The sequence below is a fragment of the Lampetra planeri genome, chromosome 50 (genome assembly GCF_965212315.1).
Source record: "Lampetra planeri chromosome 50, kcLamPlan1.2.h2, whole genome shotgun sequence".
Lineage (NCBI taxonomy): Eukaryota > Metazoa > Chordata > Hyperoartia > Petromyzontiformes > Petromyzontidae > Lampetra > Lampetra planeri.
Genome location: NC_136156.1, coordinates 6037328 through 6065321, shown reverse-complemented (window position 1 = coordinate 6065321; position 27994 = coordinate 6037328). Strand labels below are relative to the sequence as shown.

The 27994-nt window shown below is 51.7% G+C and overlaps 1 protein-coding gene across 2 annotated transcripts; it reads left to right on the top strand.

The window, feature by feature from the left end:
* Position 1: 1 nt before the first annotated feature.
* LOC144734289 (frizzled-4-like) lies at positions 2-26939 on the top strand. Of its 2 annotated transcripts, none has more exons than XM_078616439.1 (7): positions 2-260; positions 3128-4642; positions 5884-6177; positions 12570-12911; positions 13791-13902; positions 14832-15080; positions 17906-26939. In XM_078616439.1, the coding sequence occupies exons 2-7, from the start codon at positions 4229-4231 to the stop codon at positions 18346-18348; spliced, it is 1854 nt and encodes a 617-aa protein (XP_078472565.1). In that variant the 5' UTR covers positions 2-260; positions 3128-4228; the 3' UTR covers positions 18349-26939. The 2 variants fall into 2 exon arrangements, with proteins under 2 accessions (XP_078472565.1, XP_078472566.1); XM_078616440.1 differs by lacking the exon at positions 2-260 and adding an exon at positions 2599-2922.
* The last annotated feature ends 1055 nt before the right edge of the window (positions 26940-27994 follow it).

The following is a 27994-nucleotide window of genomic DNA, read 5'->3' as shown; positions in this document are numbered from 1 at the left end:
CCCAATGGACCCACGTGGTGGTGGTGGTGGTGCTGGGGGTTTCAAAGTTGAGCCCAAACATCGGTAGATCCGGAGGGCGATAGCCTAGGACGCAGCTCCCCCCGCACGACCTGTGTGTGTGTTGTCTGTGTGAGCCACCACCACCACCATCACCGCCGCGTCTTCTCACCTCAAGAGAACTTGCAGGGAACGCGTGAGCCTCGCTCGCTTACGAGCGTGCTCGCCACCACCCCCCACCCCCCCGTTACGCGCGGCCACAGGTGAGAGTTGCCACTTTTCATTTGTGTTGTTGTTTTACGGGGGAGTTTCATTGCCATGCGACTTGTTATGGAGGTAGAGTGCAGTTTTGCTGTGTGTGTATGAATTCTCATGTTTATTTGTTACGCTCGTTTTCAGCAGGGTCCTGCAGAGTGTATTTCTTTGAGCAGCAAGGGGCAATGAGTGATGTTTGAAGACTACCCATTTTTTTTTTGCGGACAGTTTGGTTTTATTCTCCGAAACGTGGATCATCATCATGCAAGGGGCACGATGGTCCTCTCTTGTGAGTGACGGCTCTGGATCTTGAACGGCCCCCACACCTTGACAGCAGGTGGCTAATTTGATTTTGCAAGCAGCAGCAGCAGCAGTATTAATCAGGGCGGGCCGCACGGGTCGAACCCGTGACAACTTTTGCAACGGGCGGCGTTAACGCGAACCTGACTATAAATTGGTACTCAGATTGTAAATGTTGTGGCTTGGCTCTCCAACACACCGGTTAGTGCTGTACTAGTGACGAATTGGCCACGTTCTGTTTACGTGACAACCCTTACTAGTTGGCTGTGTCGGGTGGTGGCGGGTTTAACGACACTTTTATATATTTACACGATCTAACCCCCCCCCCAAAAAATCCTCTTATGGATCGTTGTGTTTATGGGCATTTGTACTGCACGGCTTTTGTTGTGACTTTGTGTCGCTGTGGTTGACGGTGCGTGTTCGGTCCCCCTTGCAAATGCGACCCTGTCTGTCCGTCCCTCCGTGTTCGCTGAAGTTCTGTCGCTGCTGGGTTCAACGAAACGAACTAGGAACTTGAATTCGAGCTGTTATTCAGTCCACACCCTCCGATGACTTGAATCTGGGGGGGGGGGGGGGGGCCTTGGGATGCTTGGGGGTGCCGTCACCTTTTGCTTGGTTCGCTCCCCTCTCTCACCCCGCCACGGCCACATCCCCCTCCCGTGAGTCCACTCAGCCGCTCACTCGCTCGCTCACTCAAGGTGAGAGTTGTCACTCTGCGGTGTTCGCTGTAGGACTTGTTTGACTTTAGGCGTCCTCGATGGACGGTGGGGATACGAGCGGTGGTTAGCCACCAATTACGGTGACGGCGAATATTGGAACTTGTTCTGGACCCCCCCCCCACCCTCCTGCAAACCCACCTAGGTCGACTTAGCCTCAAATGAGTACCGAACCTGCTGCGATGTGTATAACATTGATTGGCTCGGGATGGCCGCCAATGTTTGGCTAGCCATCGAACAAAGACGGTCAACTGCATGCGCTTATGCGGCCGTCTGGAACGCTCTTCCTTCCGATATATTAGGAAGCCACTTGGAGCTATGCGCTTTTAAAGAAAGTTTGAAAGCTCATTTCTCTTAGAACTGCTTATTGCGTTTAGTTTGATGTCCTTCCCCGCACCTTCAATTAGCACGGTTGGATACGTACAGTGTGAAAGAAGTTCAACATATTGTACATACAAACATCAGCACTGGGGAGAGAAAGGCGACCGGGCGTGGTGTTGTCCGGCCTTTCCGCCCTTTATGGGCACTTTCCACAACCCTCTGCTCAATTCTGTACGGGGGATCTTTGTCTTTGTGTGGCAGTTCTTCCTGTGTGCCGTGCACTTTCCGCTGGGATTAATTTTTTGTTCACGGAATAATTTTCCGTCCCTCCCTCCCGTACTTCACCGCTTGCGATTATAATTATTAAATGATTTATAATAAATTTGAAATAAAGCATCTCCACTACTTTGTCAAAGAAATGGTGGGCGTCCCCAGAGCCAAGTGGTGGGAATTCCACATTCCCTTGAGTGGCCTTTCCATAGAATAACCACTGGAGGGTTTTTTGTTGTTGTTGTTGTGTTGCTGAAATTGGTACTCACTTTATCGACCCCGTCGGGAATGATGGGCAGTGTCGAACGGCAAGTGGGATTTGAATATATTTATTTGTCAATCCACGATATGCTGTATGCATATGGTCCTCAGTAATCCACATTCTCTGTCAAATCAAAAAGCAGACTATGCCTCGTGCACATACCTGTTCCTGCGCGCAGAAAAAGTATTTTACACATCCCATCAGCGTCACAGCCTTCACTGGGAGTGCATACGTTGACACCGGTTTTGACATTCAGTGCCTCATCAGCAGAGCCACGGCTGCTTGAGCCCGATGGTGCTCTGAACAAAGTAATAATTTGTGCTTTAAATTTCGATTCAAAGCTTTCGTGACTGCAGTGATTCATCTTCTTGGTTCTTTCGGTAAAGTCAAGTAGAATGGAAATAATAAAATAATATAAATATAACATAAGAAAATATTTTATTATGTTATATTTTTATTATTTTATGATTTCCATTCTACGTGACTTTACCGAAAGAACCAAGAAGATGAACTTGTGCTTTGCTCACTAAAATCTCGCGAGTGAATGCAGCACTGCTGTCCTTTTGGGCTCATTATTGTCACATTCGGGCCGCTTCAATGTGTGGGGTTGATCATTCACCGGAGTGATAATTAACCAAGCCACACTACTCCGTCGACGTGTGTCGTCGCACGCACAGCGACCTTCAGTCGATCCACTGCTGAATGAGTGCCTGTCGTGAGCCAAGGGCCAGCCCTGGTCTCTCTTCGTCGCTGCCCTGACGGCAGTGGGAACCGCTCTGAGCCATGTCCCAAACTGCACGGGTTCGTTGGGTGTGTGTGTATACCACTGCACCACTCTCTCCCCACGCCCCTATTAAGTATATATTGCAAATTTTGTATAATAATAATATAAAATGTGTCGTATATTAACCAGGGTGTTTTTTTTGTTTTTAAAGCTGACACGCGTCGTTTGAAAATGGCACGGTAATCATTGACTTTTATCATCCGTCACTTTTTTGCCGCTCAGGGTTGGAGCGGCTCACGAAGTTGACTTTCGTGAACGGAATTAAACGACCGACGTCAGCTGGAGCCCCCGTCGTCGTAGAAAGCCGGACCGCCGCGTTGATTTTCCACACGCGGACGATCCGCTTTCGGTTTGGAAGGCCCGCGGCGTGCCGATTTGACGTCGGCGGATTTGTCGAAATCGAAGGAGAAAAGGTTTCGGGAAGAACCGGTCACCGCAGACCATCGCGACTCATCTCTGCCCGCGACATTTGTAATTCCGCAAGCGAGGGAAGTCCGCGAGATGCCTGGGCGTTGGCGTGGAGCCGTACGACATGCCCACGGAGAGGACCACCGTTGAGACTTGCGCGCTTCAGATCCGGAGCGTTGGCACCCACGCTGGTGGTGGCAGCCTTGGCTGCACGTGATAACGGAACCGGCGTTCTGTAATCGGCTCGTCGTACGATCGTACGTGTGACGGTTTAACTGGGCCGTGGTTGTGCTCCCGAGAGAGGTGCACAGCTCGGAGCACCCACACTGGGACAGGTGGCAGCCCGCGGCAAAACTCGAACACAGACACAGGCGTCTCGCGTCAGCGTGGCGTCAAGAGGGTCCGTGTATCCGTCACCAGCGGCCGTGCTGATCCTACTTACACCAAGCACCTGCTGGTGCAGCAGAGGTAGCTGCTGTCAGCGAGTGGCCATGTTAACGATAAACCTTAATAATAAAATCACTCGGGGGAGAGGGGGGGCACTGAATAAAGTTGCTACAATTGGTATCAGGATACGGCTCACCAAACTCCAACACTAGCTGCAGAAATACAGGTCCTACTACGCCAGGTTAAATTGTCAGACTTAATGATTATCTTTAGCTCTCAATTGGCTTTGAACAAACGCGGTCGAATGCGGCGTGACAAACGGATTTAACTGGAGGAGTTCTGAAGCTCTCTGCTGGGTCTGCCGTGCCTTGATAAAAACAAAACGTAAATCATAACAAGAAGCGTATATATATTTATTTTGTATAATTTTATTTTTCTCATCGAGCCTGCACGAAAGGCCACCGCCGTCGGCTTCATGAACAGCGCCGCCGAGTGGAAGCCGGCGTTGCCACGCTCGCCCGACGAGCGATGAAGAGGCGGAGGTCGCCGCTCAGGATGTCCCTGGCGGCGGCGCACCTAGCCTGGTTCGCGACGGCTCTGCCGCTGCTGCTCCTGCTGCTGCCGCTGCTGCTGCCGCCGGTTCGCGTCGCCTGCCAGGACCCGGCGGGCGCCGGCGTGGGCGCCGGGAGGCCCCCGGGGCGGTACGACGCGGTGGCCCTCGGCGGCCTCGGGGTGGCGCGCGCCGAGGACGACGCCCTGGAGCTGTCCTCCGGCGTTGGCGTGCGGCGTTGCGAGCCCATCCGTGCGGCACTCTGCCAGGGCCTGGGCTACAACGCGACGCGTGTGCCCAACCCCCTGGGACACGAGAGCCAGGCGGACGCGGAGCTCCAGCTGCAGACGTTCACCCCCCTGGTGCAATACGGCTGCTCTGCGCAGCTCCAGGTGAGCAGCTGGCGGTGGCGGCAGCGCCGTGGTGGTGGTGGTGCTGCTGCTGTCGTGGTGCTGCGGTGATGGTGCAGTGATGGTGCAGTTGTGGTGCTATGTTGGTGCGATGGTTGTGGCGCGGTGGTGCTGCGGTGGTGGTGGTACCGCGTCACGATCATGGTCACGAGTCAAAGTGATTTCCTCCGGAGTCATTGGCGCTCGACTCCTGCGTACAGCCTCGAGCCACTGCTTAAAATGTTACATCCCTACGGCAGGGGCGAGTCTATCCATAGCACGACCGCTGTTGACTTACCCACAAAGTGGAACTAATTTTATTGACCAAGGAGAGATGATGGGCTGAGTCAACCAGAATACGAACTCGTGATTGCAAGTCGCTCGCTCTTCCCACCTTGCCAGCTAGCGACGGCGGTTGGTCGTGGCACCGTCTCGGCTCGAGCCAAAGCCTCGTGAAGCGTGCGGCCTACAGGCCCGGGCCTGGTCTAGGACTTCAAATCCATGATTACTAAATCTCCAATGTGCGCCTTGTCAATTCCCCTTGTGTGTTTATATATGAAGGCTTTAACACAAATACACGGCTGGTAATGTTCAACCCTTTACAGCCCGGTGGATGTTTGGTTTTGTTCAGCTCCACGGCCATCGGTCATCTTTGTGTTCATCGCAACCCCTGCCACGTTCATCGTCACTGCATCTGCATCTGTACTTGGGCTGTTCTCCGCCCTCTGTCCGAGACATGCTGCCAAATGAACGCAGCTCATTCTGCTAGTCTGCGCTCTTTGTACTTGCTTCAAGAGTAGAACTGGGATATTTGGTTCATTTAAGTAAGTAATCGATTACTCCACTAATTGGATACGTCATAATAGAATCCTGTGGTAGGCCACGTAATATTCTGGCTTAATTTATGCCGTAAGACCCTCCAACACCCGACAAAGGGCACAAAACGTCAAATTGTCACGCGGTGTACAGGCGTTTAACGCGGGCAATTGTTATTGTCTCACGTCACCGGGAAAAGTTGAAGAACGATCCTCGCGAACCTTAAATGCGAGTACCCGGTGCGGTGCACGTATAAAACATCAGCGTTGGGAGACGAAGGACGGCCGGGCGTGGCGGTGCCGGCCCACCCGACCGGCCCTCTCTCCGTGCCGCGGCGGCCTTCAATCCGTCGCTACTCGTGCGTCCCCCGAAATCGCTTTCGTCGAAAGTCTAACTCGGCGGACCTCCCGTCTGTCGCGTGCCGGCAGTTCTTCCTGTGCGCCGTCCACTTCCCGCTGTGCGCCGAGGCCGTGCCAGAGCCGATCGGGCCGTGCGCCGGCATGTGCCGCGCGGTGCGCCGCCGCTGCGAGCCCGTGCTCGTCGACTTCCAGTACGCGTGGCCGCCGGCGCTGGCCTGCGACCGCTTCCCCACGCACAACGAACCCGAGCACATGTGCATGGAGGGCCCCGCCGAGGAGGAGGACGTGGAGGGGGGGGAGCAGCGGGGCGACGCTGCCGGCAAGGACGGGACCGCGGGGGCCAAGGGGAACGGCGCCGGCAGGGTGAGGTCACGCGACGTTGGTGGTGGTGGCAGTGGTGGTGGTGGTGGCGGCGGTGTTGGGAGTGGTGGTGATGGCAATGTTGGTGGAGGAGCGGTAGTGTAATGGTTAGTGCGCTTCGCTATGAAGCCGGCGACCCGAGTTCGATTCCCGCTCACGGCCAACACCCAGTGACGATTATCTGAACCGGTACTGGGCATCCCCTAGGTCGACTCGGCATTAAATGAGTACCTGGTGTAGCAGGGTGTGTAAACATTGCCACTTGGGAGACAAAGGCGGCCGGGCGTGGTGTTAGCCACCCACCCCCTCGTGTGCCGTGCCAGCCTTCATAGGTGCCACTTGCTAACAGCACTTGCCTCAACAGCCTGTTAAGGCTACACGGAGGATCTTTGTATTTGGTGGTGGTGGGTTCACTTTGTTTGTGTGACGCCATGATTGACGTTGGGGAGAACAATTCTCTCCCACGACAAATTGTCGCGGATTAACCGTCATGATCTGAGAATCTTGATTGACAACGGGATACACAATCATTCCTCCCACTGGGACGATGGGTTTTCGGGTTCTACGCCCCCCCCCCCCCCTCGTGTTATGAGGCATGAATAGCGAGGTTTGAGGCGTGGCTGGGAATCGAACTGGGCTCGCCAGGTTCGTCGCGCAGTGCACTATCACTGCAAAGCACCGCAGCTCACAAGTGACAGAGCTCATGATTAATGTCAGGTGGCTCACTTCAGACACCGCCAACAGCAGCAGCAGCAGCAGCCAGCGACACTCTGAGCTGAGCAGCCTCAGCTGCTCAGCTCAGTTGCTGAAGAAGCTCCCGGCATGCGTAGCGAAACGCCGGACATGGTGCTGAACAGCGCGCGGCACGACCCAGCAACGCATCGGAGAGAGTGCAGCCACGAAAACCTCCTTCGTGTTTCTGCCTTTCCACATCGTGAACAAATTATTGTTTTATTCATCCCATCGGCCGCACCGGCTTCTGCGAGCGATTGCATCAGCAGCATTCGCTTAAGGACCCGTATCTAACAGAGAGGGTCCTAAATGCCAACAAAGGACCCTTTTCAAGGGCCGGAAACAGGACGCACGTCTGCACGTATGTACGTTGAACTTCTTTCGCAACGAATGTAGCCAAGCGTGCTAATCGGCTGTCTACGTACGGTGAGAGGAGCCCTTGCCCCATTAACACACGGCAGTTCAACAGCATTGGCTTTGAGCGAGCCTGACTTGCTGATGGGACAGTGAATGTCAAAACCGGTGCACACTTTGCTCATATCAAAACCAATTCTGCCAAACAAAAACATTACGCCCAGAAGGCCGTGCGGATGATGGGATGTGTCAAATCAAAAGCGCTTTTATTTGTGTTTGCTGTAGATACATGTACACGTGGATACATGTACACGTGGATACATGTACACAAGCGGGCAGTGAGAGCTGGCGGTAGTGGGAAGCCTCCCCTCGAGGTTGATAATTTACCAAAGAGGCTGCCTTGGTTCAGGTTTTACATTCCCATTTATAGGTCATGCATTGCACGCTAGTGGTTGTACGTTAATTATTCCAGGTTAGCCGTTAGATATGTGCAGTGTAAGTGAAACACACGAACACGCGCACGGCACAAGGTTTATTATAGAGTCTCCATCAATCCATCCTATCTCACCGATCAGTGGCGTATGAACTTCAGCGGACCCAAATCGACTCCGAATACGTTCCACGGCGACCTGCTGCTGTAACCGCGTGTCAAACTCGCGCGGTTTCGGGGGTTTCTCGCGCAAAGACGCTGGAACACGCCATCACGTTCGGGATCTGTCCCCGAGTCTGAGCCAGTTCTGCAACAGACTCAAAACGGTGTTGCTGTTGTTTCAGAGAGCCTCCTTCGATGTGTGATCAACAATAATAATAATTTACATTTATTTGCTAGGCGCCTTCCACTAATGTCTCCAGGAGAAGCGAAGTAGAATAAAACTGAGTTAAGAAGATGTGGTTTTAAGACGAGACTTAAAAGTATCCACATTATCGGATAAACGAATTTCTAACTGGACTCATGAGAGTGCACAATAGCAAATGCTTTATTTATACTTCACCGTAACACCGAGTGTGCCTTGCATGGACGAATATGCCAGTTTTTTTTCATATTTACCAAAAAATCCAGCAAATCTGAACCCAGATACCAAATTTCGGACGATCTGAATTCAGATTTTTTTCAGATTGACCCAGAAGTTTGACCTCTGACACTCCGCGTGGGGTCTGGTGACGTCACCGTTGTGAGCACAAAGGGACGCACCGCATCGGTGGAAAATGTGAATCGTGGTTAAAAGCCGAAAAAAGAAACAACATTGCATCCTGATTCTTTTTCCTAGACCGCACAGGTGGCACCCCAAGCATTCACCCGTGATTTAAATCCTCGTAGTGAGTTGTGCAGTCATCAATGACTGCACAAGAAATCGTGCTTTTAAAACAAAAAAACTATTCCCATAGATTGTTTGGCTCCTTGCAGCTCTGAGAATGATTGACGTGCGATGATGAAGACTTGTCTGCGCAGAATATCTCCGGGTTAACTTGGCCTTGGCTCATAGTCTCAGCTGTGGCTTGCGGCTTCACTTTGGGGCCATTCTACTCCAGCGCGTGGCAGGATAGATTCAGGAGCTAGATGCCAATTTCAAGGTCTGCTAGCTGTGACGAGAGGGCTTCAGGGATATTAAAATACTGGATATGAGGCATTATGAAATATCATGGTAAACCAGCTAATTATATATGTTACAAGTATTTAGTCAGGGTTATTTATATATGACGTACTGTCTGTCAACACGAAGCAAACATAAACATGGAAGTGGATAAATAGGCCCTAAAAATAAATCCTCTTGTATACAGTTTAATTAAACTGTGAAGGCTCTCTCATGGGCACAACCACTACAAACTATTATTTAACCTAGGCTGTTCTTTTAAAAACAAGTGCGTAAGCGTGTAAATTATTACACAGAGGCAATTCAAACGCACGGAGACGGCCTAAAGCTCACAGGTGTGTGTTTGAAAACATTTTACAATTTGCTATTCTATTCATGTGTACGGCGAGATGCCATTGTCAAGGTCTGCTGCTAGCCACGACGAGAAGGGAGAGAGTTCGCGTAGTTTTGCTGTCCCTCCTTCGTTGCAGGAGGGCAGGCCACAGCGGTTTGCTATATGGTCCGTAGTTTGTGTTACATGGCTACAATCGCATTACTGCGGCTTGTCTTTGATGTATCTCAATGGGTGTCTGTGTGTCTTCGTGTATCTCTACGGGTCTCTATGTATCTCTATGTCGAGGTCTGCCAGTCACGATGAGAGGGTTTTAGGAGAGAGTTCATGTAGCTTCGCTGTTCCTCCTTCGTTGCAGGAGTGGCCACAATCGCACAACTGCGGTTTGACTTTCATATTCTATTGTGCACATCGGCTGTTGATGTTCCGATGCGGTTGATCGTTGTTCCACCAGTGTCTTCGAGGAGGAATGTCAAAGCCAGGATGAGCGATGTTTGGGTCTCGAATTAGGTGTTTATTCGGCACATCAACTTTTTTCTGCTCTGTTTGCCGGTGTTCTTCCGGCTCTGGGTGACCTTTGTAGTGTCCAGCGACCTGGCCACTACAAAGGTCAAGAGGTCATCGCGTCCATTCAAAGCGACAATTCACATACTTCACCACACAGGTCGGCGCAAGTGCCCTTCTCTGTCACCTGCCCCCCTCCTCCACCCTGCACCACGCGTCCCACCCATAGTCTTCTCCTCCTCCCTCCTTTCTCCCCCCAACTCACTTAGCCCGTTCCTTGGATAACCCAAGTTAAATGGTCAGGGTTCCACCTCTCGTTCAGACCAGCAATGGGGTGACGATCATCGGCAGAGGTTGTCCTGAGCGAGTGTGGTGTAAATTCCCAGTTCCCATGGTGGAGGCCAGTCTTGCCACAGGGATGACCACTTTACCACGTTGGGTTCAAGTAAGACGTGTGTGGTAAACCCTCCTCCACCCGGCACGGCCAATCATTACGATTGATTTTGGCAGTTGCCACTATTTTTTGCAACTGCCTGATGATGCTGGGTGCGACTACAAGCGAAGTCGTCCACGTGGTGTGGATCGCTCTTCAACGCAGCACTTGCAGTGGGTGCTGTTGAGGCAGCGATAAATTGGCCCCGTTGTGTTCGCGTGACAACCTCATTAATTGGGCTGTGTCGTGTAGATGGGGCTTTTACGACACACGTATTACTCACGCCATTTGACGCGAACATCTATTTTGAAGGGTGACCCCACTGCTGCCTTTACTAAAATGAGGTGCTTGTTTTATTGAGTCCAAAGGAACGATGGGCTGAAACCACCGGGATTTGAGCTTGCACCCTTGTGAGTGTGAGTCAGGCGCTGTTGTGTTTAGTACCGGCTGTAGCCCATGCTGGCAGCTCAAGGGGAGTGTATGACAGGGTGAACACTCACACCTCTGGAATTTGGTCCCCAGCTGCAACGGCCCGGCCCAGACGCAGAAAAATCTCCGTATCAGAAATCGCACAGGTCGCAGTCTGTTCTCACGCACGATGGCAGCGGCAGTGTGTTCAGGAGCTAAGTGCCAATGTCGACGTCTGCTGGCCATGACTTGATACAACAATTTTGCTGTGACGGTTTCACCTGAAGACGGAAGCTTGTGTTGCCTCTGAAGTGATTTAATTTATTTGTTTTTTTAACCTACGTGACTTTACCGAAAAAACAAAAGAGTATGATGAGAGGGCTTCAGGAGAAATATGAGTTGAAGGGGAGGTGATCATTTAATAAAGCCCACCCGTGTTGTCGTGTTACCTTAAACACAACGAATACTGTACCATCATCTAGGCGCCATCGGTGGCGAGATGTTAACCCCCTCGCTTGGTATGCAGGAGGTCGTGCATTCGATCCCGACCCTGATGCCTGCTGTGTCTCTCTGCCCGTGGTCACGTAGATTTTTCTCCGGTTTTTCCATCTACATTTAGAATCAACACCCGTTTAGACTAATTGGCTGCTTTAAATTTCCACACCACTTCATTGAGCTATCATTTGTGATAGCAAGGTGGCTTCTGAAAAGAGTTAGATAGCTCAGTGGGCCTTACCTGGTAAAATAAAATAAAAAATAGTCGAGTTGAGTAAATGGAGGTCGTTTAAAAACAAAAGGCCCTTTTGAAGGGCCGAAAACAGGGCCGTGTCTAACAGAGCGGGGGTCCTCATCTACGGAGGTTTGGCAGGTGACCATTGTCTGGTCCAAACGAGCCCGCCTCTGCTGAATGAGACGCTGAGTGTCAAAACCCATTCCAGACTCCTTGCTCGTGTTCTAGCAAAGCTGCTGAACTGTATGCCGTCCCGGAAGGCTTCGCCGGCTGATGGAATGTGTAAACACGTTGATTTCTACGCTGAGGGATAGGTATGTGAAGGGGCCGTTATCTTCCTCTGAGTTACGTTGTTACTTTTTTTTTTACAGAGACATGCTATATACACCAGGCTCAGGCTATTTGAATAGAAATACAGTAAGATTGAGGTGGTTAAAATATATATATATTTGGTATCTAAAGATCACTGCAAAATGTTAATTATTATTTATCCGTGTATCTATGGTACACACAAATGGCACAATTCCCCCCCCCCCCCCTAGTGAAAAGAGATAAAAAGATCACAGATAACAAGATGACAAATAACAGGTTGACAGATAACAGAATTACGGATAAGAAGATGACAGATAAGATGACGGATAACAGGATTACGAATCAATGCTGGTGCGGTGCCAAATAACTATAGGGAAGGGGACGCTCTCCTTAAGCTCTGATCGTAGTCAACCTCTGGTGACCCCTGGCCCTCCCTCTGGTGACCCCTGCCTCTCCCTCTGGTGACCTCTGCCTCTCCCTCTGGTGACCTCTGGCCCTCCCTCTGGTGACCCCTGGCTCTTCCTCTGGTGACCTCTGCCTCCCTCTGGTGACCCCTGCCTCTCCCTTTGGTGACCTCTGCCTCTTCCTCTGGTGACCCCTGCCTCTCCCTCTGGTGACCCCTGCCTCTCCCTCTGGTGACCCCTGGCCCTCCCTCTGGTGACCTCTGCCTCTCCTTCCTCCTTCTGGTGACCCCTGGCTCTCCCTCTGGTGACCCCTGCCTCTCCCTCTGGTGACCTCTGCCTCTCCCTCTGGTGACCCCTGGCTCTCCCTCTGGTGACCCCTGCCTCTCCCTCTGGTGACCCCTGCCTCTCTGGTGACCCCTGCCTCTCCCTCTGGTGACCCCTGCCTCTCCCTCTGGTGACCCCTGCCTCTCTGGTGACCCCTGCCTCTCTGGTGACCCCTGCCTCTCCCTCTGGTGACCCCTGCCTCTCCCTCTGGTGACCCCTGCCTCTCCCTCTGGTGACTCCCCCCACCCGCACCTGGCTCCTCCCCCTGCAGTCGCCCGGCGGCCTGGACTCGGACTCGAGCTGCCACTCGGCTGGGGGCCTGCTGCACCCCGACCGCTTCGTGTTCGTGCAGCGCCTGGGCGCGTGCGTCCCCCGCTGCGCTCCGGCCACGCCGGGTCCCCGCGCCGCCTTCCTGGAGGCGTGGATGGGCGCGTGGGCCGCGGCAGCGCTGCTCGCGTCCGTCGCGGTCGCCGCCACCTTCCTCATGGAGCCGGCACGCTTCCCCTACCCGGAGCGGCCCGTGGGCTTCTTCGCTGCGAGCCACGCGGTGCACGCGGCGGCCTACGTGGCGAGGCTCGCGCTCGGCCACGAGCGGGTGGCGTGCGACGCGGCGGTGAGCCACAGCTCCCCCCCCCCCCCCACCTCCCGCCGTACCGTGCACCGGCTCGTCGGCGGTTTAACCAAGGGGGGTCAGAAACCGAAATAACGAAGAAGAGAGACATTTTGTTTCGAATTTGGTAAAAAGAAACCAACTCAATATTTCAAGAGCCGCCGCAGTGCGCGTGAATACGAGACGGTGTTCCTTAATAAATAACGTCACGGAGCAGCCCTTCAAGAGACGCATGCGGCTCTGGAGCAGCAGGTTGCCGACCCCTGGTTTGACCACTACCTCTGTCCGTCCCTCTGTCTGTTAAGGTTAGGGGAGCTCAGCAAAATTAGTTGCAAAGCCTAAGTTTAAGTGACGTTTTATCTTTACTCGGTCATTGGTGACCGAGTTCAGACCATGATCTCACTGCACTTGCGGGCTTGCTGTTTTATGTGAATATTTTATCATCATCCTCACTAGCAGCGGCAGCCATTGGCAATCCACTGATGGATGAAGGCCTCGTCTGGGGAGGCTTCCCAAAGCTGCCACCACCAATAAACCTCCACACAAGCTGATGTCATCGCTTTAGTTCTGCAGTTTGTTAAATGGTCTTGGGCCTAACCTAGGTTGACATGGCCTTCAAATAAGTACCTGGTGCAGTGTAAAAAAAGTCAGCGCTGGGGAGACAAAGGCAGCCAGGCGTGGTGCTGGCCACCAACCCCCTCTTGTGCCGTGCCGGCCTTCATAGGTGCTCGCTAACAGCACTTTCCCCAACAGTCTGTTGCGGGCTATACAGCAAGGTTATGTTAAACTTCTACTCAGCCCTCCGGAACTGCTGAGCCCCCGAGCAACGTGGTGACCACCTCGGTGACGACTTTGTCCCTCTTGCTGTGTCCCGGCTCGCAGGGGAGCGACCTCTTCATCACGCAGGACGGCCTCAGTAACTCGGCGTGTGCGGGCCTCTTCCTCGCCATCTTCTACTCCTCCATGACTGGAGCAGCTTGGTGGACGATAACAGGTGACGGCCACGGCAATCTGGAGCCACTGCATTCACCGAGGCCTATACACCGAGGACTGTAAACCGAGGCCTATACACCGAAGCCTGTAAACCGAGGCCTGTAAACTGAGGCCTGTAAACTGAGGCCTGTAAACTGAAGCCTGTAAACTGAGGCCTGTAAACTGAGGCCTGAAAACTGAGGCCTGTAAACTGAGGCCTGTAAACTGAGGCCTATAAACCGAGGCCTCCCACGGCCGAGCATCCCAGCCTGCGTGAGGCTTAACTCATTCGTGGCGGTGACGCTGCCTTTGCGGTTGGTGCGGTCACCGCTTGTCTGCAGAGGTTCATGGTTCGGATCCCGGCAGACTGCCCTGGTTAATACTGCGATGTGTTTTAACTTTAAAAATACTAAGCGCTGTCTAATCATTCCTGTGACGTCATTTTGAAAATAGTAAGTAAATGTGTGCCCAGAGTTGTGGTCCAAATGAAAGATTACCTGGGAATTACTGAATTGAGACTACACACAGCGACAACATCGCCCCCCTACAGCGAGACAACTACACTTAACCCTTTGCGAGTTGCAGGGTGACGTTCGACGTTCCGATGACGTACGTTATTATTAACTCATCTTCAAGGGTGGAATGTGAGGCTGCGTGGCCCAGCAGTTGAGTGAGCGGCTCGCCCGTTGGAAGGTCGCGCCCGCTGAAGAAGCGCCCAGTACGGTGGAGGCGAAACGTTGGACATCGTGCCGAACACACAACCCGAAAGCCCATCGAGTGGGTGCAATCTGGTGAACTCGATGTCGCCGATGCGGTACCTAGCAACGTGGGTAGTATCGTTGACCTTACGTCTCAACGGGCGTAGTGATGCTCCACGGTGAGACGCGCCGAGCGGCGCGGTGACGCGCGGCAACGTCAACCGCCTAACAACCCAAACGGCTCCCGCTGCAGGCCTCTCCTGGTTCCTGTCGGCGGGCCTCAAGTGGGGCCCCGAGGCCGTGGCTCAGCGAGCCGCGCTTTTCCACGCGGCGGCCTGGGCCCTGCCGGCGCTGCAGGCCGCAGGGGTGCTGGCAGCGCGCGCCGTGCGGGCCGATGCCCTCACCGGCACCTGCCGGGTCCGCACGGACAGCCTCGGGGTCCTCGCCGGCCTGGTGTTGGCACCGCTGGCCCTGTACCTCATTGCGGGCGCCGTCTTCATGGGTACGGTAAACGCTTTGTGTGTATAACTTTGGGGGGTGGGGTCCCGGTGGCTACGTCCACATGGCCCAGCATGGTGAAGTATCGTAAAAAAAAAACACGTGACGGATTGCGGCGGATAGAATGCCTTCGTGCAGCAGTGGGTTTGCAAAGGCCGGTAACATTATGAGTAATATATTAGATGAAATATAAATAAGACGAGGCTTTTATGAATCGATTTCTTTGCTGACTAGATAAACAAAGGTAAAGGTGCAGCCTTACAACTGTTTGCTCATGCCACTGCCTACTCTTCCACGCCGAGCGGATGTCTTGGGAGCGGTGGTAATACCCACGCCTGTACATTCACAATCAGAATCTTTATTGACACAGCAGGAGGATGAATCCGATGAGCTGTGAAGTTCTTGTTCACAGATGCCCAGAAGGAGCACGGGCTCAGAAATTTACAACAACACGATAGGAGTGCAAAGTATGGTAAAGCTAAGCGAGTCACCACATATGAATAAAAAGTATGTAGGTACAAATTACACAAGTACATCAATTCTGCACCTCTGATCAGCACTGTTGGCTATGTATGTTGCGGTTCAACATACATGCATACAATTAGTGTCGATTTTTCATAATGGCGATGTCAAGGTCAATGAGTCAGTACCTCTGTAGCTCCTTTCCACTGGCACATCCAAACCACGCTCGTGCGGCGTGGGTGGCTCTCCGTTGGCCATCTGGCAAGCCGAGCCAGAGAACAACCGAACCGTGAAACTCCGGCCTCACAAGAGGCCAGAAGCCTCGCACGTCCTGAGCAGGCGCGCCCGGTTGGCTCTTTACCGCCTCCATAGCAGCTCGCTTGCGCGGTGTGAAAATCTGCGTTCGGTACCGGATTCAAGCTTTGGGGGGTTGGGTGTCTCTCGCGGGTGATTCATAATGGCCTTGGCAGAGATGTTAAACCAGAGCAGCTGAGAGTCCTGGGTTTGAATTGGGTGCCGTGGTGGCGAAATGGTAACTACCTCGCCTGGTATACGGGGGGTCGTGGGTTCGATCCCGACCCTGACTCCCGTTGCATATTTGGAGGTTGTTTGTCTCTCTCCCCGTGGTCACGTGGATTTTTCTCCGGGTCCTCCGTTTTTTTCCCCTCCACAATTGGAATCAACATCACGCGTTTAGAGTATTTGGCTGCTATACATTTGCACGTGATTAACCCACTTTGTTGAGCCACCAATTGTGGCCAGGTTACTTCTGAAAAAGCGCTACATAGCTCGGTGGGCCTTACCACCCGTGGCTTAGCCACCAGGCTTTCGGTTGTTGTGAGCGTTATGGTCTCAGCTTGGTCACCAACGACCACACAAAACAAACCGGAGAATTTATTCGATTCAGTTTCGGCCAAGCTCGGTGTGCACGCACAGTTGACACGAGTGAAACCGGTCCTCTTGTTGTTTCCAACGGTACTCCGAGATTCATTGCACGTAAGCGCCATAAAAAACACAAGCCCCTCTTGCTGTTAATTGCTGGGTGAGTCTAGGCCACTGAGCAGGCATGGAGTAAAATCACTTTGCTCGCTTCCGATACGCACGCAACGATTGGTACGGCATAAGAATGAATTATTGACAATCGAGTCAATGATTTCAAAGTGCGAGTTACGTTTCCTCCAGGTGAATAGAGCGTGCTAGAGAGACTACCTCTTGGGCAGTAGAAACGAGACGGGGGAGTTCAAGGTGAGGCCTACAAGACTGGATAGGGAACACACCGGGCACATGAGATGGAGAACACAAACTGGGCCGACGAAATCGAATCGAACTTTTGCATCGAATCGCGACGATTCGCGGGATGGCAGGGAGAGGCAGTGGGAGGAGTCGCACCGTGATCCACACCAAGACGCCCAGAGACTCCCTAACTAAGCCAGAGGTGGGGGGGAACCTTCGTCCTTGGCTCAAGAAGCAGTACCGCATACGCCTCCTTCCCAAAAGAATGTCTCTCAGCGCACAGAATACAGTAAAACCTTGGATTGCGAGTAACTTGGTCTGCGAGTGTTTTGCAAGATGAGAATTTTTTTGTATTAATATTAATTTGATAAACGAGCGAGGTCTTGCAATACGAGTAGTGCGTGCATACGCTTTGTCTGCCCAGCGTCACGTGATCACAACTGATATACGAGTGCTTTGGATTACAAACACGTTTCCGGAACGAATTATGCTCGCAATCCAAGGTTTGACTGTACATACGAAAGTGATTTTGACACATCCCATCAGCCCCACACGGTCTTGTGGGAGTGCATGATTTGACGTGAAAAAAAAAAAGGTTTTGAATTGATCTGGCTCAGGACTGTTCTTAGAACGTCGTCATTGAGAATAGTCGGTGATGTGAAGTGTACTGTATTTAACCGGGTGACAACTCCCGTCGAAAAATAAATCTCTTTTCGCAACGATGGCCACTGGGCAGCATCGTGAGATGCAGCAGTAGATGATGTCAGGGTCCGAGAGGTCCACAGGATTTGTCCTGAGGTGTCATCATCATCTTCTGGAGTCACCGTCTGTATATCCAAGTTGCGGCTGGTTTCCTACAGTACGAGTTTCTAGCAGCGAAACGTCGTACTCAGAAATTGTAAATGTTGTGGATTCACTCTTCAACACACCGGTGGGCTAAAGCAGTGAACTATTTGTCTTTTGTCAACGTGACACATTTTGTTACTGATTGGCCGTGCCGGGTGGTGGAGGGTTACGACACATTTATAAATAACGCGATCTAAACCCAAAAACGTTGATTATGGATAGTGACGTGATTGCATCTCGTCGGTTCGCCACCAACTGCCTAACGACGCCAACCGCCGTCCCACGCAGGCGCCAGCATCGTGTCGCTGACGCGCATCCGCGCCGAGCTGCGGCGCGACGGGCGCAAGCAGGAGAAGCACGAGCGCCTCACGGGCAAGCTGAGCGCCTTCGCCGTGCTCTCGGGCGCGCTGCAGGCCGCCTGGCTCGCCTGCCTCGCCCGCGACCTGCTGCTGCCCCCGGGCGACCTCCACTTCGGTGGCGCGGAGGGGGAGGAGGAGGACGAGGAGGAGCGGGAGGAGGTGGTGGCGGCCGTGGCGCTGGCGTGCCTGCGAATCGCCGCCTCGCTCTTGCCGGCCGTCGTCTCCGTGCTGTGGGTGTCGTCGGGCAAGACGGCGCGCGCGTGGGGACGCTGCCTGGCGGCCGCCGCCGCCATCCCGCAGGGCCGCGGCGGGAGGGGCCCGGCGGCGAGGGACGGGTGGGTGAAGCCCGGCGCGGGGGAGACCGCCGTGTGATGCCCGCCCGCCCGCTCGTCCGCCGGCATGATCCCGCCAGAGCGAGAGGATGTGCCGCGACGAAGCGCGGGTGACGCGGCGACCCGCTCCGTCGCCCGTCAAGCTTTGCACCGATTCCGGACGGGACGGGTGACTGTTTTCCGGACTCGAGGAATGGGCCGCCCCGGACCCCGCGGCCTGTAACTGCTGCCAGCGCATGTACAGAAGTTGACCGTAACTTAAAAAAAAAACTATTTATATTTTACCAGGTAAGGCCCACTGAGGCTCTTTTTCAGAAGCGACCTGGCACGAATGACCGCTCAACGAAGTGGCTCATCACGTCGAAATTTAATCTCGGCCAAATACTCGAAACGCGTGACGTCGATTCTACACGCGGAGGGAAACGCCGGAGGACCCGGGAGAAAAATCCACGGCGACCACGGGGAGAGAGACACGCAAACTACCAAAATGCGATATTGGATATAAAAACTCCAATATCAATAATTCAGGCGAAGTTTCAGCGACAGTTCCCCGATCTTCGCGGGAGTGGAAGGTGTGATTTGTGCTGAGCGCTTCGTGCTCGGCGCTTGGTTCTCAGTGCTCCGTGCTCAGTGCGTGTCGTGCTCATCGCGTATCATTCGCAGCGCTCGCGGCTCCGCAGACGGAGGAGTTTCTGCGTCCATGGAGCATTCCGCAAAAACCGCTCAACTCGGTGAACGTATCAACGCCGTCAATTAAATCTTCAATAGCGCTTGCAATGGTGAGACCTTTGGGCCGGTGCTGAGCAATGGCGATTTAAAATAGGAACGATAATAACAGATTCTTACCCGCTGTAACCACAGGCGGAAAAGCTGCCCACCGATGATGCCACCGCAGCAACGCGCACCTGCCGTGAGCGTGGATGCACTGTTAAGGTTTGCCCGCTCTGCCATCGATTGCCCAACCGAGCTGGTGATTCGAGACTTTTTTTGCCCCCAAGGCTTTTTCGGGGCGTCCTTGAACTCGCGACCGCTGCGTCGAGAGCCGTCACGCGTGGCGCCGTTACGACGACCGTGGCTCCAGCTCTGTGAAGTGCCCCATTAGGCCCAGCGGGTCCACCCTTCACCCATGGCTGAGCTGCGTAAAATAAAAGCCGCCGCGTGGGGTTTTTCGCGCTCGCACTGCGCGAAACTCTGCGACCACGCGCTGTCAAGTTGTTGCCGCGCTTCGTTCGCCATGATGTCCCGACGTTTCGTTCCGCGTCCTGCTTGGCGGGAGCCTCTTCAGGAAGCGAACGGGGCAGCTCGCGTTATCCCTCGTGTCTAGCAGCGGCTGGCAATGGCCGTACCAGCACGTGGAGCGGAACGTCGGACGTCGTGCCCAACGACGCTCGGTACGGTCCAGAATACCCCCCGGGAGATGGTGATGAAAGCGTTGGCAATGCCACACTGGGACTTCTCATCGTCGCGTCTGTGCGCAATTCGAAGTAAAACCGGCGAAAATAAATGTTCCAGCAAATAAACGTAACTGGAGTTGAAAGGTTTATTTTTTTTTTTCACGCATAGGTTAACTTCGTTTTACATTTTTGCGTCGACTCAAACATGAATCAATTCGACCGTTTAACCCCGTGAGAGGGTTCCTGAGCGGTGCGCGCGCTCGTTATTGGGGCGCGCTGCGTGCGGAGCGGTGACGCGGCAGTCCTGGTGAAACCTGGGTGCGATATCCGGCCGAGCGCCATCATCAGCGGTACGTCAATATCCGAAACTGTCCCGGCCTTCCCCTAGATCAACTTGGCCTCAAGTGAGTGCCTGGCACACAGTGCGAGGCAAAGGGACTCGGTGTGGCGCTGGCCTCATTGATATCCCGCCACGGTGGCGCCTGGAATGCAGGAGGTCGTGGGTTCGATCCAGGCCCCGACGCCCGTGTCTTTGCAGTTTGCGTGCCTCTCTCCCCTTGGTCGTGTGGATTTCTTGTCTTCCGGTTTTTTTCTCTCCACGTTTAGAATGAACTTGCGTTTTCAAGTATCGGGCTGCTATGAATTTCCACGTGATAAGCCACTTCGTTTAGTGATCACTTATGGGCAGGTCGCCTCTGAAAAAGAGCTACAAAGCTCAGTGGCCCATACCTGGTAAAATTTAAAAGTTTCGTTTAGTTGACCTTAATAGGTGCTCCCCAATACCGTTTGCACCTTGTCTGTTTCCCCTGTGGCTGATAGGGCTAGAAGCCTTCAGAACTGATTGAGTAGCTCCCATCATGCTTTTCGTGTTTAGTTTTCCTTCCACCACTCCTCTGATTAGCACAGTTGGCGACGTACGGTGCAAAAGAAATCCATCACACTGTAATACATACAGCTCTGTATGCTGTGTGTGTGGTGTATCCGAGTTCTAAACAACGCGGCCAGACGTTGTGTCTCCCACGCGAAGACGACACGAGTTACGTGCAGGCCTGGTCCGTCCGGCCGGCCGGACCTGACTGGCCACGGCACGACGGGGGGCAATCGTTTCACTTCTGCAGTTTATCCCCCGGGGAGGGGCGGGCGGGGAGTAGGAGGTCGGAGGGGTTATGGGGCTGGAGCTCGTTAGGGAGAAGCCCGGCCCTCTCTGTCGCTCCCAAAGCGTTACCCTTGCGAAGAGGAAACCGCCTTGGGGAAATTGGAACGCGCGCTTTGACGAATCTCCGCCTCGCACCCCCCACGCACCCCTCCCCGTCCCCAACACGGCCCAACTGCCACCCCGGGGCCTTCGTTCCCCCTGTCCGGCGAAAGAGGTGGCTTGCCATGCCAGCGTACTGATAAAGAGAATGCAAATGTTATCATGTACAGCCCTTTGTCAATCAGCTGTTGGAGTGAAGGCCTACCCTGAGGCTTCAGAAACCAAAACAACAAGGAGAGCCAATTTTTTTTACTTGGTAAAAAGAAAAAAAGTCCTTCAAAATTTCAATAATCCGGCCACAATGCACTGTGTGGTGACTACGAGATGGTGGTAACGTCACAAAGCGGTCCTTCAAGAGCCGCATGCGGCTTCGGAGCCCCCGTGGCCTACCCGCTCCGTGCCCATCGTTGGGTTGGTTACGTGAGCATACTTCGCCAGTGCTGGTTGGGCATCAGGGGACCCAGGACGAGATGCTAACTACGTTGCCCAATATGCAGGAGGCTGTGGGTTCGGTCCCGACCCTGACGCCTGCATATATGGAGTTTGTATGGTCTCCCCGTGGTTGCATGGATTTTTTTTCCTGGTCCTCGGGTTTTTCCCTCCACATTTAGAAGCATGCGTTTGCAGTATTTGGCTGCAATACATTTCCACATGATAAGCCACTTCATTGAGCCATTATTTTTGTCCAGGTCGCGTCTGAAAAAAAAGAGCTTTAGAGTTCGGTGGGCCTTACCTGGTAAAATAAAAAAATAGTTTAGTTTCTTTCGTACCGTACAAAGCCAACCGCACTAATCGGTGGTACACATATCATCGCTCGCCACTGAAGTTGGCCAACGCTCATCACTCGGCCAACGCTCATCACTCGATCAACGCTTCGTCCCCCAACGGAGGTATTTAACGACGCGTACTGCCAAACATGGCTGGACGTGATTCTGTGAAACGATTAGCGAATAATTCGAACTGTACAAGAAGACATTTGTGCAAGCGTTTTGACCTTGTGTTCCTGCGGCTGGAATGCGTGACTCGCGGTGCAAAGGTCGCGAGTTAAAATCCCGGTCCAAAGTCGAGAAAGGTCAACGGTGGTTGTTCTTTTTTTGTAACGACTCATGCCAACAACTGGCGCCCTAGGGCGAACCACGCAATCGGTGCCCCCACTCCAAAACCCCAAGGGCAGATCTAGGCTGAGGTTTTTTGCTAAAGTGAGAAACATTTATCCCCTGTTTTACGTTTAAAGTTTTGTAAGCGTATTTTTGTTTCAAACAGAGGAGTAATTATTCGGTTCGTCCGTCCATCTGTCCAACGAATAAATTATCAGAAATGGTGAGAAATGAATTACAATTCATATTCCCTCTACGCGCACAGGAATTGAAATAATTAATTCGTTGTTATTTTTTTTCAACATTTTTATTTTTATCTCTCGAATTTGATGGCCCCCACTTAATTTGGCACCCTAGGCAACTACCTCGTTTGCCTATATGGACAGGCCACCCCCTGCATGAAATGTGGAATTTCCAACACTTGTGCGGAACTTTAAACGGACGATAGCGCCGTCCCATGTTCCTTTGAGCCGTTAGCACCGTTTAAATGCGTACGAGTCTCAACGTAACGCTGTCGATAATTCGGGACCCTTTGTGGAATGCATTTTATTGGAAGGTTTTGCTGCGCTGGTGATCGGCAGACTCACCGCTGGTGTGTTACATGCCCTGGTTTAACTAGAGGATTTTTTACAAAAGCAAAACGATCATGAGCGTCATCGTGCCGAATATAGGCACTTTTTTTTTTACCTTCCTCGAGCCGTACGGCCTTCGGCGCAAGTGATTATTTCGTGTTATTTCTCACGTACAGTTGCGTCGAACCACGACCACTATCTAAGAGATAAAGGTTCTTGCCGACAATCATCTAGCCGCTCGCCAGCATTGGTTCAAACGAGCCGGGCTCTCTGATGAGACGCATAATCTCGAAACCGGTCCGGAGTTTTGCTTGCGTGAATTCCACTGTCGCTGAAATTGTGGACTCCCAGAAGGTTGTGTGGCTGATCGCGTTTGTAAAAAGAAAAAAAGAGAATAGCAAAACTTTTATATTTTAATGGAAGCAAGATATCGTAATGATTTTTAACGCCGCTGCGTGTAAATAAATCGGTGTATCCATTTTTGGCTTAAGCACTTTAAAAATACTATATACTAAACTCTTTTTCAGGAGTGACCTGGCCACAAATGATAGCTCAAGGAAGTGGCTTATCATCATGTGGAAATTTATATCAGCCAAATACTCAAAAGGCATGTTTTTCATTGTGCAGGGAAAACCCAGAGAGACCCGGAGAAAAATCCACGCGACCACAGGGAGAACACGCAAACTCCAATTATACAACAGGCATCACAGGGTCGGGATCGAACCCACGACCTCCTGTATACCAGGCGAGGGAGTTAACATCTCGCCACCGCGAGTTGTTCGTTAACTCCCAGCCTAGGCTAACATCAGTGTCACGTGTGATACGTTTTCGGGGGAAACATTTATTTATTTTACAAATCAATTCAACACAGTTTTACCATCATCCCAAGCAGGTCTTCTGGATTAGGCCTTGGACCCCCAAACGCAATTGGGTTTATTTTTATTTTCCGTCGGCCTTGCTCGTTTATGCCTCTCCGGTTTACTGCGTGTGGGGTGCGGTCGCATATTGAACCCCCTCTTGCCCCCGCCACCCCACCACCACACGCCCTCGCAGCAAACACGTGCTCGAAAAAAAACACACAACGTGCAAAGCGCCATGCCAACGGAACGGCCAACAATGTCTGGCACAGAGCCGTTCAGACCAAACGCTCACAGGGAGGGGAGGGGAGGGAGTTGGGCCGGCGGGACCTCGCTGACACCGATGGGGCGGCTGCGGGAGAGGAAAGCCTCACCGAGTCTCAAGACTCTTTTTTTTAAGAAGGGCCCTGCCAGGTTTTTGGTGGTGCCACGATAGCGAGATGTTAACTGCCTCGCCTGTTATGCAGGAGGTCGTGGGTTCGATCCCAACCCTCATGCCCGCTGCGTATTTGGAGTTTGCGTGTTTTCCTCGTGGTAGCGTGGATTTTTCTCCGGGTCCTCTGGTTTTTCCCTCCATGTTGAGAATCAACGTGGTATAAATTTTCACACGATAAGCCACTTAATTGAGCTATCATTTGTGGCCAGGTTGCTTCTGAAAAAGAGCTATATCGCTCAGTGGGCCTTACCTGGTAAAATAACAATTACTTAGTTGGCAGTCGGGCACGATGTTGCTGCTGTGTGTGATCCCAATTCGATAACTTGGCAGATAACGGGGGATGTTTTGGCCAATACCAGTTACACTACCATTGGTTGAATAAAGAGCCTTGCCATTACTACACACATACTGCTGTTCGGTGTAGCTTTTTGCGCCGAACGGGTTTTCATATTTTATACGGAGTGCTCTTGACAATAACATTTGGTAATCCGGCGGAATTTGCTTCGTGAGCCTGACTGGTGATGAGATCCAGAAGGTTGAAACCGGTCCAGAGTTTACTTGCTCAAAACGCGAATGCTGCTTTAATGATGTTGGTCTGGAAATCCGAGAGGCTTATGAACGAGACCAGGGGTCGGCACCCAAAGTAACAAAAAGAGACACTTTTTTAGAATTCGTAAAAAAAGCTCAAGATTTCAAGAGCAGCAATGCACCGTGTTGAATACGAGACGGTGGGTCCTTGACAGAGGTCGCAAACGGGTTTTGATTCCTTACCCGTACCCGTACCCGGCCGCACCAGGGTCGCAAATGGGTACCCTTACCCATACCCGGCCGGGTACGGGTAGCCGTTCCCTACCCGTACCCTACCCGAAATGAGTGACAAACGGTGACTCACCAGGGACTCACGGCCTACCCGTACCCGTACCCGGCCGCACCAGGGTCGCAAACGGCTACCCGTACCCGGCCGGGTACAGGTAGCCAGGTATCGGGTAGGGTACGGGTATCGGGTACCCGGTTGCGACCTCTGGTCCTTGATAAATAACTTCACGGAGTAGTCCTTGAAGAGCCGCACGCGGTCACGGAGCTGCAGGGTGCCCACCCCCTGGACTAGACAATGTTTGATTTACGCGTGGATACACAGTGTGGAGTTGTTTTTGCACAGTCGTTTTCACGACCCTTGCTGCGAGAGCGATGTCAATCCATTGCGAGTTGTTCGTTAGCTCCCACGGCTCACGTCCGTAGCAAGTGATGTGCTTTCTGAGACAATATCGGGGCCACTTTTCTTTATTTATTTTCATGAACAAATCAAATTGACGTTGCAAAGTGAGACATTTTGGAGATGTGAAATAATTGAATCTGCTCGTTGATCTCTGAGGAATATTTTGAATGCTAAATTCAAGTGTTTGAAAACTGTAATATTACTGCAACATTACTCGAGTGCATAGGTGCAGCGGTGGAGATGGACATGAGTTGATTTTGGAAGGACTGGTCTAAGCCATAGGAAAGTGGAATTTACACTACCGGCTGAGTGCCCACCCATGGAACTGATGCATAATGATGATGTAATTTACCCAGGAAAGCCTAAAAGAGTCTAAAGCCTCCTTTTCAGGAGAGTCCTACATTGGGGTATTTGACCAATTCAATGTAAAAAAAAATGTTCTTTAGCGCTGGGAAAGAAACAGAAAAACCGAGGGAAAAAACCACCTCGCTTATGGATGCATAACACTCAAAAGTCCGCAAAGATGGGTTTATGAACTCAGCTTGCCGTTCTGCGACCTCCTGGCTACCCTACAGCCTAAACGAGTTTGGTAGATTGACAAATCTCTACGTGATCCGCAAACTCCTGTGCTGGATTAAAGCATACATCGCCGTTCTGGGCTCGCAACAAAGGACAACCTGGTCCCCGCCAGAGGAATGTGGAAAATCCACCACTGGCTGTTGACCAACATCTGGAAAATCTCATTAAAAGACAAGCGTTTGAGTAGAATAATCTGTACATTGTAAACTGTACATATGTAACGGAAATCAGAGCGATGAGTTATTGACATTGACGAAAAGATATACATTTTAAGTTAAATACATTTGCTGTATATAATATTTACACTCATAAATACAATACAAAGAGCGTACAAATGTGTTATTCTGTGCCCTCGCATTGTGTTATGTTGACGGTATCAACCTCGTTTATCTAATGATAATGAACAGCTCTTAGTCCGCAGCTGGTTGAAGGCCATTATCACGTGGTGTCAATCAATGGGGGTTGTTTGACCATACTTCACTGCACTGGCCACTGCGTGTTCATGAAGGAGGTAGGGGAGGGCGAGGAACAATTCAGGTATCGCTCGCCCACTGATGCCAGCTGTCGGGAATTCAACTTAGGTCACCAGTTTAACACATTCGTAGGACTTTCGCGACCAATATTATCCATGATTGAGGGTTTTTTGGGGGGGGTTAGATCGCGTAAATATAAACGCGTCGTTAAACCCGCCAACACGCGGCACAGCCAAGCAGCAAGGTTTGTCGCGTCAACAATAAACGTGGAAACGAAACGAAACAGGAGGAGGATGTCTCCACAACTCTGGCTGTCGCCTGATGAAGCTGGTTGTTGTCATTACCGGCGAAACATCTCACTCGAATTGTAAATGTTGTGGGTTCACTCTCCAACACACCGGTGTTGCTGAACTATTAACGAATTGGCATTATGTGTTTACGTGACAAACCTTGCTAATTGGCTGTGTCGTGTGGTGGCGGGTTTAACGACACATTAATATTTACGCGATCTAACCCAAAAAAAACCTCATGGATTAGGTCGCCAGGTTAATCACGCAGTGCGCCAACTATGGTACCACCCCTTGCATCAAATTAACAACTACAAAAAACTCAACACATTTGTCAATAGCATAGTAACCTCAAAAGGAAAAATGTATATAATGGGCTATACTTTAATTATTGCCCAAAATGTCGATTTTTTTTCCCTTTAAGGCCTCCGTGTTATTTTATCAATAAAATTTCAGTTTAAACAAGCCAACGCTGTTTTCCATTTTGTTGTCCTTCCCACGCACCTCCGATCGGCACGGATTGGCTACGTATGGTGAGAAATAAGTTCAAGGAACATTCAACAAGACGCTCTTCATCCATTTATTTTAATCGGTTTTCGAAGAGAGTTTTTGGGGATTGTATGCGAAAGAAAGCAGGCAGTCAAACCGAGAGGGAAAATGTCGGGAACAATGAACAATAGATTTCAAACATTCTCAAGGTAATTGAAGCGACACAGAGATGGCTTGGTCACACATTTAGAAGAGAGAAATAAATTGCAAATTTGAAGAGTTATGCAGATTAGAGACCCACAGACTGACGCAGAGGTCCGTAGACTCGCATGGAATGGCTTGCCCTTCTGAACTGGTTTGGTCTCACTTGACGCGCTTCTGTGGCCGTCTGGAACGCTCTTCCTTCCAATGTTAGGAAGCCACTGGAGCTATGAACAATTATATCTAGATTAAAAACTAACTTCTTTAGAACTGCTTTTTGTGTTTAGTTTGTTGTCCTCCCCGTGCCTCCGATTAGCGCGGTTGGCTACGTACGGTGTGAAAGAAGTTCAACATGCACACATACAGAGCCGTTGATCATCATATATTCTCTCCGAACCATTTCAGTCTGTTTTCAGATCAATGCATAGCATGGAAATAGCTCTTGCTCTGTTTGCGAATGTATGCATGTTGAACTTATTTCGCACCGTACGTAGCCAACCGTGCTAATCGTCAGAGGCTGGTGACTCTGGATGTCCTCCTATTCTAGCTTCATTAAACCTCAGTGCTGCTTTCTATACTAAAGACCATTGAAGCATTGTGTTACACGGGCTATAAAATTGTTACTGTTGTTGCTGGAACTCGCCTTCTCTCTCTCTCTTGGTTTAAATCAAATCCAGCTGGCAGAAAACCATTTGTGCAAATTGGACGATGCTCAGCTGCGACAAATGCAGTTTGAGTTGGTGTTCCTCCGGGCTCCGCCATGGAGCCTATTCTGTTCAGCAAACTTATCGTTGCCACGAGGTCACGTTATTTTAGGCCGTGGAATTATT